The sequence below is a fragment of the Solanum pennellii genome, chromosome 3 (assembly GCF_001406875.1).
Source record: "Solanum pennellii chromosome 3, SPENNV200".
NCBI classification, from domain to species: domain Eukaryota; kingdom Viridiplantae; phylum Streptophyta; class Magnoliopsida; order Solanales; family Solanaceae; genus Solanum; species Solanum pennellii.
The window spans coordinates 5,419,340-5,439,499 of record NC_028639.1 but is presented as its reverse complement, the minus strand read 5'-3'; the positions used below and the strand labels follow the sequence as shown (position 1 = coordinate 5,439,499).

The 20,160-nt window shown below is 28.3% G+C and overlaps 2 protein-coding genes across 2 annotated transcripts; one reads left to right on the top strand and one right to left on the bottom strand.

Moving 5' to 3' along the window:
• The first annotated feature begins 10,131 nt into the window (after positions 1-10,131).
• Positions 10,132-12,808, top strand: LOC107013921 (peroxidase 72-like). The gene is made up of 4 exons (XM_015213798.2): positions 10,132-10,405; positions 10,846-11,037; positions 11,476-11,641; positions 12,260-12,808. The coding sequence occupies exons 1-4, from the start codon at positions 10,187-10,189 to the stop codon at positions 12,673-12,675; spliced, it is 993 nt and encodes a 330-aa protein (XP_015069284.1). The 5' UTR covers positions 10,132-10,186; the 3' UTR covers positions 12,676-12,808.
• Positions 12,809-16,995: 4,187 nt separating this feature from the next.
• On the bottom strand, positions 16,996-20,128 carry LOC107013023 (protein SHI RELATED SEQUENCE 1-like). The gene is made up of 2 exons (XM_015213005.2): positions 19,383-20,128; positions 16,996-17,536 (listed from the first exon to the last, which is right to left on the bottom strand). Exons 1-2 carry the CDS (start codon positions 19,936-19,938, stop codon positions 17,121-17,123), a joined length of 972 nt encoding a protein of 323 aa, XP_015068491.1. The 5' UTR covers positions 19,939-20,128; the 3' UTR covers positions 16,996-17,120.
• Positions 20,129-20,160: the final 32 nt, after the last annotated feature.

Genomic DNA, 20,160 nt, shown 5'->3' with positions numbered 1-20,160 from the left:
TTGTTGACACCCAATTTTGACCCACGTCGGTATAAATTAATTATCGAGCTTCCTAAATTTTCCAAATAATTTAAATTAATTAGTTTTATAATTTTGCAAAATATAACGATATAGTGTATACATAGTTGTGTATATAGCCGGTATATCTTGTGTATATTCGAAAATCATCCCAAAATATTTCAATTTTGATGATCATGCCATTTTAGTTTAAAATTATGATTTTGAATCACTCGTTTTAATTATATTACTAAATAGAGGAGCTCGTTAATTAGTTAATGCGAATTCGTCATTTTAATCGGTCATTCGTCAAATTAATTCAACTTCCTTCCCCATGTCTTAATTAATTCTACTCCAGCCCATCTTTATTTCCTCTCTACCCAGGCCCACTCCACTCCCTTCTCAACCCATTCCATTTAATAGTTCCAGCCCAACACCTAGGCCCAAACCTCCAACCCAACCCACTAAACTTAAACCCATAACCCGCCTTTTGACCCGACCCGACCCAACTCCTCCCTTTCTTCTTCCCTTTTCCTAGAACCCACGCGCCCCTCCCCTTCCTCTTCCCCTGCTCCTCACGCACGCAGAAAAAAAAAACAGAACCCTCCCCCCACGCTTTCTCCCTCCTCGCGTCTCTCCCCACGCTCTCGACCTCTCCCCCTCCTTCTCTTTCTCCTCAAACGTTGTTCCCAGAAGAGGAAGGAAAACAGAAGCGACCCAAAGTCCCAGAAAAATAGACGCAACTTCCAGAAAACAGAAACCCTCACGCGTTCTCGTCTCGACCACGCGTCTCCCCACACTCTCTCTTTCGCGTTCCTCCTCTCTCCATCGCGCGTGGGCGGAAGGGATCAGCAACGGAAACCTGCGGTAGCAGCTGTTTCTTGTCGTTTTCTCCCGTAACGTCCCTCTCACTCGTACGACTTCGCAGCGCTAAACGACGTGTTTTCGTCCTTCCAAGCGGAGATTGCGCCACGTCGATTGCCAAGGACGAGGGATCGATCTTGAGCGTCCATTCCAACACCATCCGTTGGAGGTTTTTGGCATCAAAAAGGGCATATTCCCTCAGATTCGTGGAGGATTTCAAATTTTGAATTTGAAATGGGTCAAATTCGTTTTACCCGCCTCGAATCGAAGCCCTAGTTTCTTCTATATAAACCCCGACCTCTCTTCAAAACGGGGTTGGACGATTTTTCTTGGAGAATTTTGGGGAGTGAGAAATCTGGCTGGAATTTTTGTCGAAAGTTTAGAAGAACGAAGGAGGCTATCGAATTCGAAGATTCTCCCCGTTCTTCGTTTGCCTTTCCGGACTGTTGGCTGAGAGCATTCAAAACCAGAGTTTCTCGCCTCAGTGTCAATCGCGATATCGTCTTCCCATTCCAGCGACACCAGTCCATAAGAACGTCTAGCCGTTCGCGTGTGGAAGTCGCTGCTGTTGCTGTTCGTCCTGCTCGGCTGTCCTGGTTTCGCTGCTCTCGAAGAGGTAATTCCCCCGCTCCATTTTATTTCTTCGTCTTTTTTTTTGTTTTGTTTCGAAAGTGAAATTCTTGTTGCTTTGACGTTCTGGATGTTGCTGCTGGTCGATCCTCTGTTTTGTTTGTTGTTTTCATTGCGGAATCGAATCTGTTAGACATGAGAATGAGCTTTACGAGGCTTGTGTTGCTGTTATTTGTCCTCATATTCTTGATATTTTGATATGTTGTGCGTGTGTTCCTAAAAGAATCCATCTCTGTGCTTGTGATGTTCTTTTAAGTTATAGGAAGCTTTAATGTTTTTGGTATGAGGTACTATGTTTTGAAAAACTTCCGCAGCATGTTACACCACATTGGTTCGAGTTTATCACATTCCGCGTTAATCATTATTTGAGTTGTGCTATCTCTTTTTGATCTAGTCAATATGGTGTTAAAAAATGGAGTTAAGCTTTTGTTCCTCATGAATATCTTGCCGTGAGTAGGCTGATTTTAGTTTAAAATATGTGTTTCGAATTTCTATAGTTTTCAATGAATATTTGGTAGTTTAGTGGTCAGTCATGTCTTGCTAAAGCCATCTCGGTGAAGCACCTTGAGCTGGCTCATCTCAATCTTGTTAAACCTATCTCAAATATGTTCTATAGGTTGATGTTCGTCGGCTAGCGTCACCTACGTTTTCGATATATTTTTTTTTCTCTATTAAAGTCAAGTTGGTTTCACTCATAATGTTATTACTTTTTTTTTTTTGGAAAATGTATGAAAAATAAGGTTATTTCTTATTGCCTTTAGGCTAGTTTTTTTTAAAGAAGTGTTTCTTCATGCCTAGTTATGTTAAGTTCTATCTACATGTTTTAATTTCAAATAGTAAGCATTTGCCATCACCCGCGACCGAGGGATAATTGTCTTTAAGTAGCGACTATTGAGCCCTCTTAATAGCTCCTTAAGCTTATCACTTCCTTTAAATGTCATTTTTGAAACAATTGCTTGTAAATTTATACAATCTTGTGTAGGTGTGTATTTTGCGGGGAAGTAATTTATTCTTTCTACATTTATGATTATTGGATTGTACACTAATTCTCTTTCCTTTGTTTGCATGAGAAATTCGTCCGAGTTCACAGCGAACTCTCGTCTTCCTTTGCGCTTTGAAAGAGCCACAAAAGACTAAAAAATTCTTTCATCCGAGTCATACACAATCAAGCGCCGAGAGGACTGAAGACATCTTGAAGAAGACCAATTGAATTTCTTCATTTTTTTTTTATTTTTTTTATTTTGTAATGGGCATAAGCCCTCGTTAATTTCCTTTCTCGTATTTTTATTTATATGTCTAGATTAGGACAGGTACAAAAAATGGGTTGAAAAAAAAAACAAAAAAAAACAAAAAACAGGTGGGTCCAAGTTTCGGTCAAGGAGAACAGAACCCGAAAACTTGGACCCGAATCTCTCTCTCTCTCTCTTTACTATTTGCTTATGTTGTTTTGTTTTTGAATGTCGTTAGCTTAGGATTAAGAAACTCCAAACCCCATCGAACGCCTTCTATTTCATCAAACTTAAAATTCAAAATCAAATCTAAAAAAAGATAACATTTCAAATTCGTAAAGGTTGTTTAGATAAAACCGTAAGGAATTTAAGCTTCGAAAAGATTCGCAAAAATTGCAAAACAAACAATGAATGTTTCAAAAAAACTTGTAAATTCGCCTAAGGTAAATTTTCTAATAAGTTCAATAACAAAAGATTCGCAAACGTTAAGATAGTCAAATAAGTTAATCGCCGGAAAACCGTAAGTTAGCGGAGTGTCTTAGGTGCCTTACATCTTCCTAAGACACTAATAAGAATCCCGAACCCTCTAAAACCTTTTCAAAACAAATTTTTCTGTTTAAGTTGTTTTGGAAATAAGTTTTCTTGATTTTTCTTAAAAATTAAGTGGCGACTCCTAAAAAGTCGAAAATACCCTTTAAAATAAAACGAACTCTTTTCGAAATCACTATTTTTCGATAAAACAATTATGTTAATTAAATGTGAGGGCTTAAAAATAATTATATTTTTACGAGTAATCTTTAATGATATTTTAAGGTGATAGAGAAAAGAAATTGCAAATGGGACTGATAAATTCAATTGTGGAGTAAAAAATTAAATTTAATTAGCCACACAAATTTAGATGTTGTATTAATTAGATGAGTTATCCTTGCTTATATTCACAAAGTGACAAAATGAGCTTAGTTAGCACTTGTTCAATAATTTGGAAGTGTTAGATTATAGTCATAAAAGAATTTCCACATGTATGTGAAAACTAAAAAAAATTAAAAGACATAATGAAACTTTTATTATTATTATGAAAAAAAAGGGTAAAAAGAAATAAATCTTTAAAGTATGCACTCATCAATATTTTGATAAAAAAATTGCTTCTATTATTACTTTTGGGTCATATTATTTTATTTTTTTTGAGTTATCATATCATTTCTTTAATTTCTTCTTAAGCACATCATTTTCAGGTTGAAAATTTACGCACACTTATGATTCAGATATGTAACTTAAAAAATTGAGATACATCATATATGTTATTGATTATTTATTTTAGTGTGCGAGTTTATTATGGACAAATAAAATAATCGAAGAGAATATGAAATTAGAAAGAGGCTTTGCGTATGGAGTTTCTTTGTTAGATAGTATTTTATTTCCTAATATGGGACTTTCCGGTGTAAATTCAAATTTAGTCGGACTCCAATGTGGATACTGAACACCGGATACAAAATAAAAAAAAAGGTAGAAGCCTTCTTTTTTAAAACAATTTGAAAGAGAAAATAAAACAAATAAATTGAAACCGAAAAACTCTTTGTTTCAATTTATTTCACTTACTTTAATCTAATTCACTTAAAAAACTAATTTTTTTTATAATTTTTTAATTTTAATATTTCATATAACATATATAAAATCACAAGATTAAAAAACTATAATTTTTTTAATTCAAGATAATAAACTCAAAAGTCTCGAATATTTTTTAAAATTTTGTATCAAATAAAAATCAGATAAAACATATTAAAATGAAAAGAGTAATATTATAAAAGTTTTCGGACTATCTTTGCATTTTGTGCAATCTAGTGAAGATAAAATATGACATCCTTGACCAAACAAAAATAATATAAAATCCCTAGTTGCATTTTTGTATTTTTGCATATGATTAATAATGGGCCATTAATAATTAGGGTATGCTGTGAATCACTAATTGCAGGGTTAAGTCAGGGCCAAATTTAAAACAAAATAAATAAATAAAAATCTACAAATTATATAATTAATGTAAATTATTTTCCACTATATAATCAAATTAATATAATGGCGTGTTAATCATATTTTGTTGATAAGTGTTGATGGTTATTAAAAAAAAATGGTTATATAATATATTTGAAGAAAGAAATCATTTAAGGGGAAGAAAGTATTTTTTTTTATTTTTTTTGGTGTAATTATTTTTACATGATCAAATTATCTTTAGTTGTTGTAGTTCGAAATTAGAAAGTTATTTATTTTGTTATTGAGATTACAAATCTCCCATTTTAAAAAAAAATACTTATCAACATTTTAAAGTGATCTAATTATGAACATTATTTTACTCTCTATATAAAATACCTTTTTAAAAATTAAATATATTATTATTGTTGACAAACATTATTTTTTCAATTCAGATAAAAAAAGAACTCACATATTGAGGTATACAAAAATTCTAAAATTGAGATACTCCAGTATGCGTTTTGACCCTACAATTGTGCATGCAAAATATATCGTGGAGAAGTAAAATAAATAAAAAATTTTAATTAGAAAAAAACTTTCTTTTTTAAATAAAATATAAGAGAAAATAAAATAAATAAATTGAAACAACAGTATTCTCTCTGCTCCAATTTATTTCTCTTAATTTTCTTTTTAGTACATGTAAAAGCAAAATCTCTTTTATTTTTTAATAACTCTTTAATTTTATTGTTTTAAAACCGCTATAATAGTGGGGATTAGGTACGGCTAGTTTCAAAGATATATAATAAAGTAATTACTTTATAATAAATATAAATTAATAATAATATTTTATACATATCTATAAATATAACTGTCCAAAATACATCGACTATACAATATAACTTACTTCTCTATGAGCTATACACTGACTATGCATTATGATACACTCAAAAGACTGAAGATAGCTAATTATACATAAAGTATACATTGACTATTCAATCTCGATCAACTCAAAATCATCTCTAAACAACTCAAAATTTTGATATGAAATATGAAATAATCTCAAAGTTTTCAGTCTTTTGATATATAATTCACTCAAAACGATTTATATTTTTGGTACATCTAATTTTTTAAACAAAAAGGAAAAAGAAAAGAAGACAAAGAATGTTGACGAAGCCGAAGAAGAGAATTCCCTTGAAATCACCTCTAAACAATTCTAAAATTTAGATATGAAATCCTCTTAATATTTCTAATCTTTAATTTTGATATATAATTTATTCGAAATGATTCTCATTTTCAAAACGTCGAATTTTAAAATTAAAAGGAAGAAAATATCATCATATTTCTCATTGAACACTATATATACTCATGAACAAAGGCATCATCTTACATATTAGAGCTTCTTTTTCTATGACAAGTCCTTCTTAGAACTTGTCAAACATGGCTAAAATTTTGAATTTATTCTTTACGATCATATCTCTTCTTGCTTTTGCACCAATTTTATGTTTATCAAGCAAGACCAATTATAATTATAGTTACTTGTTATTTGTTATCAATCTTTAATACCTTTTACAAGAAAAAGTTTTCATTATTCTCTTATTAAATATCAAAAAACTACTCTCTAGAAAATAAGAGGGTGTATAAATAAGCTTATAATTAGATAATCAAATCGAATTATATGTACCTTTTGACTTAATATACATGTTTGACAGATATCTTTCATTTATGACTTTTTTAAATATTTCTGATTTGATCGAACTTTTTTATTTATGTAGGGTTGTGACTTGTGATGCATCGGTGCTTCTAGACGGCAATGGAACCTTAATAAGTGAAAAAATATCAAACACCAATATAAATTATACGTGAATATGATGTAATTGATGAAATAAAATTTGCAGTTGAAAAGGAATGCCCTCAAACTGTCTCTTGTGCTGATATATTGACACTTGCTGCAAGGGATTCTATTGTTTTAGTAAGTACAATTACTTTAAGCCTAGAAAAAAGTAATTGAGACAGAACTAGAGTATTAGTTACGAATTTTGAGAAATTCAATAATTTTTGTTTAGATTTTGTATTTATATATCAGAAGAAAAAAATCAATTAAATATGTATAAATAACGTATAATTGTAAATTCAATAATTAAGACGAGTTATGAATTTATGTAGAGTTTGAGAGACCATAAACTTAATTAGGGATCGTTCAGTTAGTGAGAGAATGATAATATCATCTGAATAAAATGTGATATTATTTTACTATGCATTAGTTTATGGGTATTAATTAATTTTAGAATATACTTTGTATAAAAATAAGGGATAATGCCCAAGTACCCCCTCAACCTATGCCCGAAATATCAGAGACACACTTATACTATACTAAAGTCCTATTACCCCCCTGAACTTATTTTATAAGTAATTTTCTACCCCTTTTTAGCCTACATGACACTATCTTGTGGGCCCAACGATGGTTGACTTTTTTTTTTCAAACTAGTGCCACGTAGGCTAAAAAGGGGTAGAAAATTACTTATAAAATAAGTTCAGGGGGGTAATAGAACCTTAGTATAGTATAAGTGTGTCTCTGGGATTTGGGGCATAGGTTGAGGGGGTACTTGTGCATTTTCCCTAAAAATAATGGTATTAATTATCCGTATAGAAGGTGAGATAGCTAATCCCGCGAAATTTTCTTGGGTATCCCATTTTAGTCATCAAACAATTCCTAAAATCCTGATTCCGTCTTTGTAATAGATACATAAAAAATTGCATTATTTTACACTATTAATATATAAAACTTAAACTCAATTATTATTATTTATAGAGGCTGGTGGACCAAGTTGGGAGGTTCCATTGGAAAGAAGAGATGCTAGTATAAGTGGCTCCAACAATTGCAATAACATTCCTGCTCAAAACAACACATTTAGTGCCATTCTCACTAAATTCAAGATAAATTGTTGATTTTGTTGCTTTATCTGGTAAAATTTATCTCCTAATATTAAATTATTAATATCAAGTTAAATTTATTTTAGTTTTTACTTAGACTACAAAAATAGAAATTACCTATGACACTAATAAAAACAAAGGTATGAATTAGTGAAAAATTTGTGTTGTAAAACACGATTTTTCTACTCATTTTTTATCAAATCAGCTCACTAGAAAAAAGTGTGATGGAAAACAGATATTCACTGAAATTGTGAGGAACTTCTAACTTTTTTCATATGAAAATATTACTATTTTTTTTCTTTTCTCACAGATTTCAATCAAATATCATGAGAACAGAACATTTTTAAGTGAAAAATAGTGATTTTTTGGTAGTATGAATTCCTCGTTTGTCCATCTTTAATTTCCCCCCATAGTTAACAGAAATGCATCACTAAGTAAGATTAACAATGAATTTTACTGTTTAGATACTAAATTCGCTAAATCTTTGTTTTACTATAGTTAATAATATAAATTTTATCGTTGAAATACAAAATTGTTATGCAGGAAGCCACACAATTGGAAAAGCAATATGCACTAGTTTCAAAGCATAAGACTCTACAATCAATCAGTCAAAAATTTACCAGATTATACATTAGATGAAAAATATGCTGCCCAATTACGTACTAAGTGTCAAAAATTTGGTGGTGACCAAAATTTATTTTTCTTGGATTATGTCACACCAACAAAATTTGATAATAATTAGTACAAGAATTTGTTGGATTCAAAGGGCTTATTGAATTCAGATCAAATTCTTGTAACAAAGAATGAAAAATCATTAGAAATAGTGAAATTGTATGATAAAAATAACGAGATTTTTTTCGAACAGTTCGTGAAATCTATGGTGAAATTGGGAAATATTTCACCTTTGATGGGACATAAGGGAGAGATTAGGAAGAATTGTAGAAAAATGAACTAAGAGAGTTCAATTATTGTGTCTTTATTTGATGTAATTTTTATTTTATCATTTTTAATTTCAATATTTCTTTTAATTATTGTCAATTTGTAATCATCCTATGTACCAATATTCATCTTGGTGTGCTAAATGTTAATAATTGTATCATATGAACTATAACAAATATTTTATGTCCATAATTTAATTGTTATAGGTTTTGAAGTATGTATTTAACATTGTTTTTTTTTACTTGCTTTCACACGCAATGCGCACACACTAATATAACACAATAACAAATAAAAGATTTAGTGATTATAATAAATATATGTATTTATAACAACATGACTTTATATTAAGAGCAATTTGTACACATAACAAATATAAAAATCATACTCGTCTGTTATAGCTATAGTTTACATAATTGCGCTCCATAGCAAAGTTTTGCTATGAAGTTTTTGATTCGTATAATTCGCTAGAAAAATCCAATTTTATACAAATTGTTCAATTTTGTATAAATTCATTCATGCATTGTAATCTGTATAATAAGATCTGTATCTGTATAATCATAAGTGTATATGATGAAAATATATGTATTTATATTTGTATATACATTTTTCTCTCGTTTTATACAAACAGAAATGCATTTTATACATTTTATACGGAAATGTATAAACAAACTAATTGTATACCAAAATGACTAATTGTATAACGAATCAAATGCAAGAAAATGAAAAGTTTTGTTGCAAATTACAATATAAAATAAAAATATAACTATAAAATTTAATTTGAATTTATAATTTACAATTTCATACAATTTTCCCTATTAATTAACAAAATATTTTATAAAAACAGTGTAAAAATATTAAAATTTTGGACACACGTAAAAACAAGAAAATGTCAACATATAATAACATAAGGAAAACTTACATTTTGACTTGGCTAAACAATATAATTTTTTTGTAATTTATAGTAAAAAGAAAAAGTTATTTTGAGACTTTTCTGAAAAATGTTGCTTGGCTTGATTATATATCAACTCAATTAGTAAAGATGAGTTAATAAAATTTGAAAATTAGACATAGATGAATAAAGACGGATCAAATTAAACATTATTATTTTATTACTTATAAAGCACAAGTTCTACTTTACTAAGCAAGGTATTGTGGAAATTAATTTTTATAATCCTAACTCAAAAAGGTATAATCCAATCTAAATGAATAACAAATACTTTCAAATTGACGTAGCTAATTATACTGAAATTTCGAGATTTAAACTTTTAAATTTTGATCGTAAATTCAGACATATAAGCTTTAAGTTTTTTTAAAAAAAATAAATTTTATATATTTAAAACGCTACTTAAAAAATGATAGCTATGAATCACCATAATTAATAATTTTTACATAAAAAAACTGTTTATAAAATAAATTAAATAGACACTTAAATTTTTAATTGTGTCACGTAAATTAAAATAGACCAAATTAATTAATATAGAAATAGACTCTAACCTCTCCCTTTGAAAACTATATATACTCATGCATTGTATCTCAATTTGATTATAAAAATCCAACCTTCTTATATATTAAAGTTAATTTATTGATTTTACATATATAACAAGTCCTTGATTATTATTATAACTTTAGTCATCATGGCTAAAATAATATGGACTTTATTTTTTCTTGCTTCTATATGTTTGTCTAGCAAGACCAAATATTATGTTTATGGTTGCTTAGACCCACAATTTTATGATTTGTCATGCCCTAAAGCAAAAGAAATTGTCAAGTTTGGTGTTGCTAAGGCCATAGCCAAAGAAGCAAGAATGGCTGCCTCTTTGTTGAGACTTCATTTTCATGATTGCTTTGTTAAGGTACGTAAATTATTTGGTATATTTTGTAACGTATGAAAAAGTGAATTTTTTAGTGATAGACAAAAAATAATTTTCATGAATGTCAGTCTACATTGATTGACTCTTTTCTAGAGATAGGTGGGATGCACGTGTACTCGTTAATTTAAGAAAAAATCATGTATATATATGTATATCTATATTGAAAAACTGACAGAAACTAAATATAATAAATTGTGCTTTCTACGAAAAAGCATAAAATAAAACGTGGTACATCTACCCTTGTGATCTTTGTTTGAGCCTAGCTAGAATCACACTTTATTATTTTTATTATAAGTTTTGAATTTAAAGATTAAAATTGCTAGATAAGGAATTCGAACCCATGACCATTTAGTAGATTACTTCTTTTTTTTTTCATGAAAAATATTTTTCTTAATATTTCATTATATATTATGATCATGCAGGGTTGTGATGCATCTTTGCTTCTGGACAGTAGTAAAACTATAATAAGCGAAAAATTATCAAATGCCAATAGAAATTCGGCACGTGGATTTGAAGTAATTGATGAGATTAAAGGTGCACTTGAGAAGGAATGCCCTCAAACTGTGTCTTGTGCTGATATATTAGCACTTGTTGCAAGAGATTCTACCGTTTTAGTAAGCATTAACAACTTCATGCCAAGCAAATACAATAAATTTGACTAAATAATAACTTATTACGAATTTGAACGAAGTCAACAACTTTTATTTAGGTCTTGTACAATAATATTAAATTTTTTGTTAGATAATATATAATTATGAATCAGTAATCAAGATAAGCTATGAAATCGTGGCAAGAGAATGCATAAACATAAAATTCTGATTTTACCTCATAGATGATGTTAGAATTGATCGACTCCTCCTCGAAATCCAAAATAAATAGACCAAAAGAACGGAATCAATTTATTACAGTGACATATTTAATTAATCTAAATAAACTCTGTCTCTATGATTAACATAAAAACAAAATGTTACCTATAATTATCTTAATCTGATTATATAATTATTTTCATATTATTAATACATAAAATTCAAGATTTATTGTTATTTATACAGGCTGGTGGACCAAATTGGGAGGTTCCATTGGGAAGAAGAGACTCAAGAGAGGCTAGTTTAAGTGATTCCAACAATAATATTCCTTCTCCCAATAACACATTTGATACTATTTTCACTAAATTCAATTTAAGAGGACTTGATCTTGCTGACCTTGTGGCCTTGTCAGGTAATTTCTTACCCTAATTGTTTAATCTATGTGGCACATATTGTTTTTTAGTCTACCACAAAATAAATAACATTTTAATATATTAACATATGAAATTTTTTATTTAATTAAATAGCATCGCATAAAATGAGATGAAGAAATTATTACTTTCTTTTAATTATATCCTTCGATCCCTTGTTTGTCATCATCCCTCGCTTTTAATAGAGTTTAATTTCTATGCTCTAGATAGACAATTTACACTATTAATATCGAAAAGCTAACTATAGATCTATATTAGCCAAGATTAGTAACTTTTTAAAAAAATAAGACAACTAATTAAAATAGATCTAACTTGTTCACACTCTATTTTATCTTATTAGTCGATTAAAACATGTCACTTGTATTACTTATTTAACCTAAACAGACGTCTACCAACTAAGTAAATTAAAAATATCAGCAGATGTATAATATATACATATAATTCATGTGTAATATATATATCATGTATATTGAATGTATAATTTATGTATACTGATAAAAAAAAGTAAACAGGTAAATCGAACTGATAATTCATATAAAAATCCACAAAATAAACTAGTTATAAATTTTCTTAACATTTTCAATGTGTATTCTTGGCAGGGGCCCATACAATTGGAAATTCAAGATGTATCAGCTTCAAACAAAGACTCTATGGTCAATCAGGGAATTACTATTTTCCAGATTACACATTAGATAGAATTTATGGTGCACAATTAAGCACTATGTGCCCAAGATATGGTGGTGACCAAAATTTATTTTTCTTGGATTATGTGTCACCAACAAAATTTGATAATAGCTACTTCAACAACTTGTTGGTTTTTAGGGGTTTGTTGAATTCAGATCAAGTTCTTGTGACACAAAATATGGCATCATTACAATTGGTGACATTGTATGCTCAAAATAATGAAGCTTTCTTCGAGCAGTTTGCGAAATCTATGGTGAAAATGGGAAATATTTCACCTTTGACGGGACAGAGGGGAGAGATCAGGAAGAATTGCAGGATAATAAACAATTAAAATTTATATGTTTGTTTTTTTAAAAAATAAATAAATTATATCATTGAATAGACGTCTAGTGGCCTTTTATTAATAGTTAAAATAAAAATCTCTACTTTATTAATTTGAGCGAGGTAATAAACCTCTACTGATTAACAAGAAATAATAATTATTGTGTTTCTATTATATGTAATCTTTTTTGTAATCATCATCATATATCAAGTTCATCTTGGGTTGCATATATAGTATATACTAAATGTTTATGATGATTTTATAATTATATATGTAATGAAAAGATGTATAAATATTTTCATATTGTGTTGACATATGAACAAGACATCAATTTCTCAATGAGTTTTTTAAAAAAATTATGATTATATTATCATAAACTCTCTATATGTTGGTTTTAAGCGTTTTATAAAAGATTGCGGTGATAATAACACTTTTTTGTGAACCAAAGCATTTTTATTTATGATCTAATTTCGCTAGGTATAAATTTAAAAAATGTTTATCATGTTCAGCCTAAATTTTGTAAAAATTAAGTTATTCGACATAAAATGTATAGTATTTCTATGATCTAATTTTGCTAGGTATAAATTTAGAAATTTTTTGCCTTTTTCACATAAATTCTATAAGAATCAATTAATTATGTATTTTTATCATTTTACAGCATAATCTGTGAATTTTATAAACAATGTTACCTTCCTTGGTGAACATGAAAGTTGCCATTGCTTCCACAGCCCAGTCCAACAATTACCATACCAAATTGCACAATTAACAAAAAGGTAAAGCAACCACTATCTAACCAAAAGTTTTTTATTTTTTATTTTTAAAAAATGGGAATATAAATAATAATCAGAATATGAGAGATTTTACTCCATAAATTTAATCAAGCATCAATAACATATTAAGTGAAATGTTGTTACATGTCTTACTACCACTTGTTAAAAGTAGAGAGGGTTTTTTTCGAAAGTTTCTCGGCTCAAGTACAACAAATTCAGATACAATGAAGAAACAGACAATGAAGAAAATACAACAGCCAACAAGGAAACAGTGCAACGTTTATCAGAAGGAAACAACAATAACAATAACAATTATAATAAAATAATGTGATAATCGAAACACAATAAATAACATACTAAGATAGAAAATTAAAAACAATAATGAATATAAAAAAAGAACCACAGTAATACAATTAGTACAATAACAAACACCAATCACCTAAAACAAGACAACACTACACTATATACCTAGTAATCTTCTACTCTAATACGCGTTTTTCCACAATATCTTAAATAATATTTTTGATAACCTAAAATTATATCATATACTGTCTTATCACCTCTTTTTTTTAAAAAAAATTGGCCTACCTTTGCTTTTCTTCGTAGTCTCAGACAAATTTAATTATTAAAAACAAGAGTAGGCAAAAATTACCAATTTTCAATCCCTTTGCCATTTTTTTTAAAGAATTTAAGGATTTTGTTTTCTCCTAAACTTTGTTAAATAAAAAGCTTGGTTCTGCCTCAATATATATAATACTAAGTGTAGATCAGAATATACTGGATAATATTTTTTTTCTAAAATAATTTTTTAAAAAAATTATGATTACTTTGGTTAGCTTTGACTTTGAGGAAATAAATTTACTCCTTTCCATTTTATTTTATGTATTTTAATTTGATTCAACACGAAATTAAAAAAATACAAAAAGAAATATTAAGTTATGTCCTAAACTATACATATTTAACCAAGTTATTGGATGGGATTTCGAAGGTCGAGATACATGATCTAAAAACTTTTGAATTAAATGTTGTAACTTAATTAGAGGAATAAATTATGGAAAATTAACAAACAAAACGGATTTAGAGGATCAATCTGTATCAACTATTACCAGTTTTGCTAAATCCAAATCATAAACGTTATTAAATTTGATATTGAAACCTTTATCTTTTTCATTAATTTACTAAATATTTATCAAAATCAATACCCTGTTATATTTTGTTGCATAAACACTCCTATAAATGTCCTCAAAATTTATAAGTTGGGCAAATTACAGAAATCACATGCTTTTAAGGCAAAATTACAATCTATTCTTTAAAAGTTTATAATTATAGAAATTCTCAAACGGATACAATAATATAAGCGCTGATACACTAATCTGATGCGCGAGATACACTAATCTTTAAGTAAGATACATTACATTTTATACATGATACACTAATCTGATGCGTAAGATACACTAATCTAAAGCAGGAGATACACTAATCTGATGTGCGTGATACACTAATCTGATGCGCGAAAATGAGAAATTTTAAGAATTTATAAAACTTATAGGGGATAATGGTAATAAGTAAACTAAAAGGTGGAATTTCCGTAGTTTTTCCTAATAAATTTGGACCTCAGACTGAAAAAAAATGGGCCCTTACTTCTCATTGGGCTTTTCTCTGCATTGATACCACTACTTCTAATTGGGCTTGTGTTGCATTGTCAACTCTAACACCACCGGCCAGAAATGGTGGTGTAACCGTTTTACTTAACATATTTATTAAGAAAATAATAACTGGTATAGTAAGTTTATTGTTTTATCCTTATTAATTAATATAATTTTAAATATATTTACTCGCTACATTTTCTAAAGACATTAACATAATATTAATAAATTGAGAGTATAATAGGAAGAAAAAAATGACTCTCTCTTAATTTGTCAAAATTACAAGTAAAAAAAAAATTAAATTAGAAAATATTTGATAAGTAAATAGAAACGAAGAGAGTAGTTTCTAGACTAACTTCATTTTTTTCTTGTAACTTTTATAAATATCGTTTTGTTTGACTATCATGAAAGTGAATTAAATAAAAATGTTTCAGAATATTATGCAGGATAGGATGAGAGATATTGAAAATTTTGTGGGTTAAGGCTCAATCCACCTTGCATCCGCTCCGCCAAGTCCAATTATCATTTTCTTATATGTATATCAAGTTCAAAGGTGATAAGTAAAAGTTAACGGAGGAAATAGTATTGCCATTGTAAAGTTCAAGACAAACTTTATTATTGTTTTTACATATAGTAGCAATTATTTTTAGAGATTACAAATATTTTAATAATGGGGTGATACCATATAAGACAAAGTAAAAACTAAATAAAGAGAGTGCATATCTTAATACTTAAATAAGGATTAAAAAATCCCTTTTGATTACTCCTTCTGTTTCAACTTATATGACATATTTTGATTTAACACATAGTTTAAGAATTTTTTAAAAAAAAAATAGATTTTGTGATATAAAATTAAAAACATTTTAGACGTATCTAAGTGTTTATTAGTTTTGTAGTCTTAAAACATGTCAGATGGGACATTTAAATTTAAAAATTGCTCAAAAATTGTCAGTTCTTTTTTAATACGGACTAAAAAGTAAAATAGGTTTTAAACAAATAAAAACAAAGAAACGGATTATTTTTGGTAAAAATATTTTTTAAAAGAAGAAGACAATTAGTTTCAAATGAAGAAAATATGTATAAAAGTTTAAATCCTTATTTTTAAAGGATAGAGCTCATTCAAGATACAATGGACACAACTTTTGAACAGAAAAGGCATTTCAAATGAAAATTTATAAAAAAAATTCAAACAAATATTTTATTATATTTCTATGTAACAAAATTTCAAACATGAATTGTTCATTCAATTTGATAGACATGCATATACTGAAAATAAGGAGGAAAAGATGTTTGTCCTTGTTGATTGTCCTAAGAAACAAGCAATCTATTTTAATATATATATATATACTATAATATATAATATATAGTCAACTTATTGTTATATATATATATATATATATATATATATATATATTTAATTAGAAAATTAAGTCTATCTACGCGTTATTGATAGAATTTCGAAGTTTAAAATTCAAAGTTCAAAATTCACAAACCTATTAACAAAATTCAAACATGCATATGCAATATATTAAAAGTTAAGTAGCACAATATAGTTATTTAATTATACTATATATATCTTAATATACCTCTTCACATGTTACTTAGTCTGATTCTTTTTTTTTTCTTTTTTTTATTTGTCAAACACATAAAAAGAATTTTTATAAATTATAGCGATGATGAAAATCGAATGTTAAACCTCTACTCTCATATCATATTAGAGTGTGAATTAATGTAAAATGTGTGATTATCGCAATAAATAATTAACTTTTTTATTTTAATTGTCATATTATTCATGTATTACTAATTCATAAATTATTTATAACATATGAGAATATCATTTATATTACATAAAGAAAATTAGTGCAATAAGAAATAAATATATAGTGGTAAGAAGTAACAATAATGAACCTTAATTATGTGGAGATTAATTAAGAGTAGCTAATTAAAATAATTAACTAGATCTCATTACAAGAACAAAATTTGTCAAATGTCAAATATCTTTTTTTTTCTAATCGAAAATATTATTATTTAATTAATCTCAAGATCTTGAAGGTGGAAAAAATTGAGTACCTGTCGCGAAAGTGTTAATACTAGAGTATAAAGAAGTTTCTAGAAAATGTGATGATCCTTCCGCGGCCACTGCGGAAGCAACACCGCCACCCCCTACAGTCGCATCATTGGCTGCTGACGTGGCGGTGCGAGTAAGATTAAGATTATACTGACGTGGCACGGGATCTCCACCCGATGAGCTGTCATGATCACCACCATTCATATAATTGTACTCATGATTATCACCTTGATCATATAATATTCCTTTGAATATATGTCCATTAATATTAACAGCAGCTTGATATGCTATTTGATCTTCATTTTCTTCAATTGAACTCATTCTAACACGTTGAAACACAGCTGTTGAATTTACTTTTGATGGAAAACTATTTGCAACTTCTAACCCTAAAAATATTGAAAAAATAAAATAAAACAATAAGATGATTAATTAATAAGCATAACATGTTTCAATAAGTAAATATTATCACATGTAAATTAAAGAGCCTAGAGATGGACTTATCCTAAGTGAAGAATTTAATCAAACACTTATTTTGTGGGATCATTTGAATATCATTTCATTAGTCAGAAAGTGTAATCACATATATATAAATAAACACGAGCTATATCATATAAAGTCATAATCTAAAATCGTATCTGTTGCAGTTGTTCATATTTCTCTTCACATGGATTCGGGTTGACCCACATGGATAACCCGATCCAATTTCCTTCACTAAGTTTTTAGACAAAATAAAACCATTTATATTTATGAACACCTCTAATCAGCAGTCTAAAGTTTGATTCCTAAAAAAAGTTTAATTTCTAATGTAAAGAGCATTGTAACTTTTATAGTGAGAGCTAGAATGTAAAAAACGAATTTGGTAGAATCTAATAATTTTAGTTTGAATCTTATACTTATCTTAAGAAATTCAATATTTAAACGTACATAAATGATCAATTTGAAACCCAAATAACTCAAAAGGGCAAAAACTAAAAATCAAACTTATAAACTTTATATTCTGTTTTTGTCTCTATCTGTTTACTTTTATGATATGAATTTAAATTAATCGAACCAGTAATAGGGCTTTGACCATTTCTTTTGTAAAGAATACCAAAACATATATAGTTATGATGAGACAGAGAATGACAAATAAAATAAAGGGGAAAAGCTGATGGGTGATTTACTTACTGTTACTAAAAAGGCTGGTTCAATATTTTCAGTGTTCATCATCATATTTATTAGAAATAGTTATGAGTACTCTTTAGCTTTTTGGAGTTAGAGTTAGAATTTTATGTTTATAATATTTTTAAAAAATAATTTATTTTTTTTTTATAAAAAGTATTTATATTTATTGGAGTGAATTTATAATATAAATATATAAGAATAAAAAAAATTGAATTCACTTGACATAAAAAAAAAAAAGGTATATGTTTAAATCTCAAAATGTGATTTGAATTCTTTTTGGATCTTATTAAAATTTCTAACTTTGTGATGTCAATGAAAAACTTTTAAAGAAAATGATGAATTAAGATTATACTATAAAATCTTGGATTCCCGCAACATAAAGTGAATTCTAAGTGTGACATTCTCGAATTGTTACGATTTTCCTTATCAAAATTTATGATAAAACCTTTTAATTTCCTCACCGCGATGAAGACGATGGAAGAAAAAGAGGAGTTCGATAAGAGCATAAAATCTTGGATCCCCTAACATAAGGGAAATCCAAGTGAATTCCCTTATCATAATTTATGACAAGATATTTAATCGTGAAGAATGATTAAAGAAAATAAAAAAATAAGATGAGAGTATAAAATCTTGGATTCCCTCAACATAAGGGCAATCCAAATCCAAGTGTGACGTCTCAAATCTTTTGAGTCCCTTGTTAGAATATATGATGAAACTTTTAGCTCTGTCGCTACAGCGAGAAATATTGAAGAAAATAAGGATTTTAAAATGTGAATATAAAATCTTGAATCTCCTCAACATAAGGAAATCCAAGTGTGACGATCTCATATCTTTTTAAATATTCTTATCAGAATGACAAAACTTTTAGCTCCATCATTATTGTGAAAGAATGATCGAAGAAAATGACGAATTGAAATATACATGAGTATAAGATCTTGGATCCCTCCTCAACATAAGGGGAAAAATTTTTCTTTCGCAGAATATATAATGAAACTTTTAACTTCACCACTAACAACAAAATACGATTTTAAAAAAAAAGAACAAACTTAAGAAAGATAAAGATTTTACCGGTATATGAATCATCTTTTTGTCTTTTGGACTTGTTATTATCTTCTTTTTCTTGTTGTTGCAAAGAAGCAAGTTGTTGTTGCCTTTCTCTTCTTTTAGCTGCTGGAACCCAAGTACTTTTCACATGTGTTTGACATTGAAAACCTCTACTCTTACAACAAGTCCTACACCTCATATGTTGACAATCTTTCTTAGCTTGATTCCCACAATCTTGGCAACTTATTGTAATAGTACTACTTCTCATCATCATATTAGTCTCATGATGATGATGATGATCATGACTAGGTCCAATATCTAATCCAAATGAATTAATAATAGGGTTTCGAAGAATTTGGTAATTTTGCTCCTCCTCGTTGTGATGAGATTGTTGTTGTTGTTGTTGTTGTTGTTGTTGCCATAGTTCGAAACCTTTGTATGTTGATAATTCTTGATCATGATGTTTGTACAAGAACCAATTATGAGTACTATTAGTGGTTTCTTGATGATGATGATGATGATATTCTTGACTATTCGTTGCTTCTCTTCCTCCTCCTCCTAGTGAAAAGAATTGGGCCATCTTTCTATATTTAATTGAGATTCACAATCCATATCATTAGGATGTCTACTTAAAACACGACTCTATAGAATCAAGAACGAGCTTTTAGAGGAATTTTGTTGTATTATTATGTCGCAAGCTTCAATTTTGGTGATGTCTTCTTATCGACTCCTTTAAGTTTCAGCCTTGCAACCATACTTTCTTTAGAATACAAAAGCTTTGCTTTATATATATATATATATA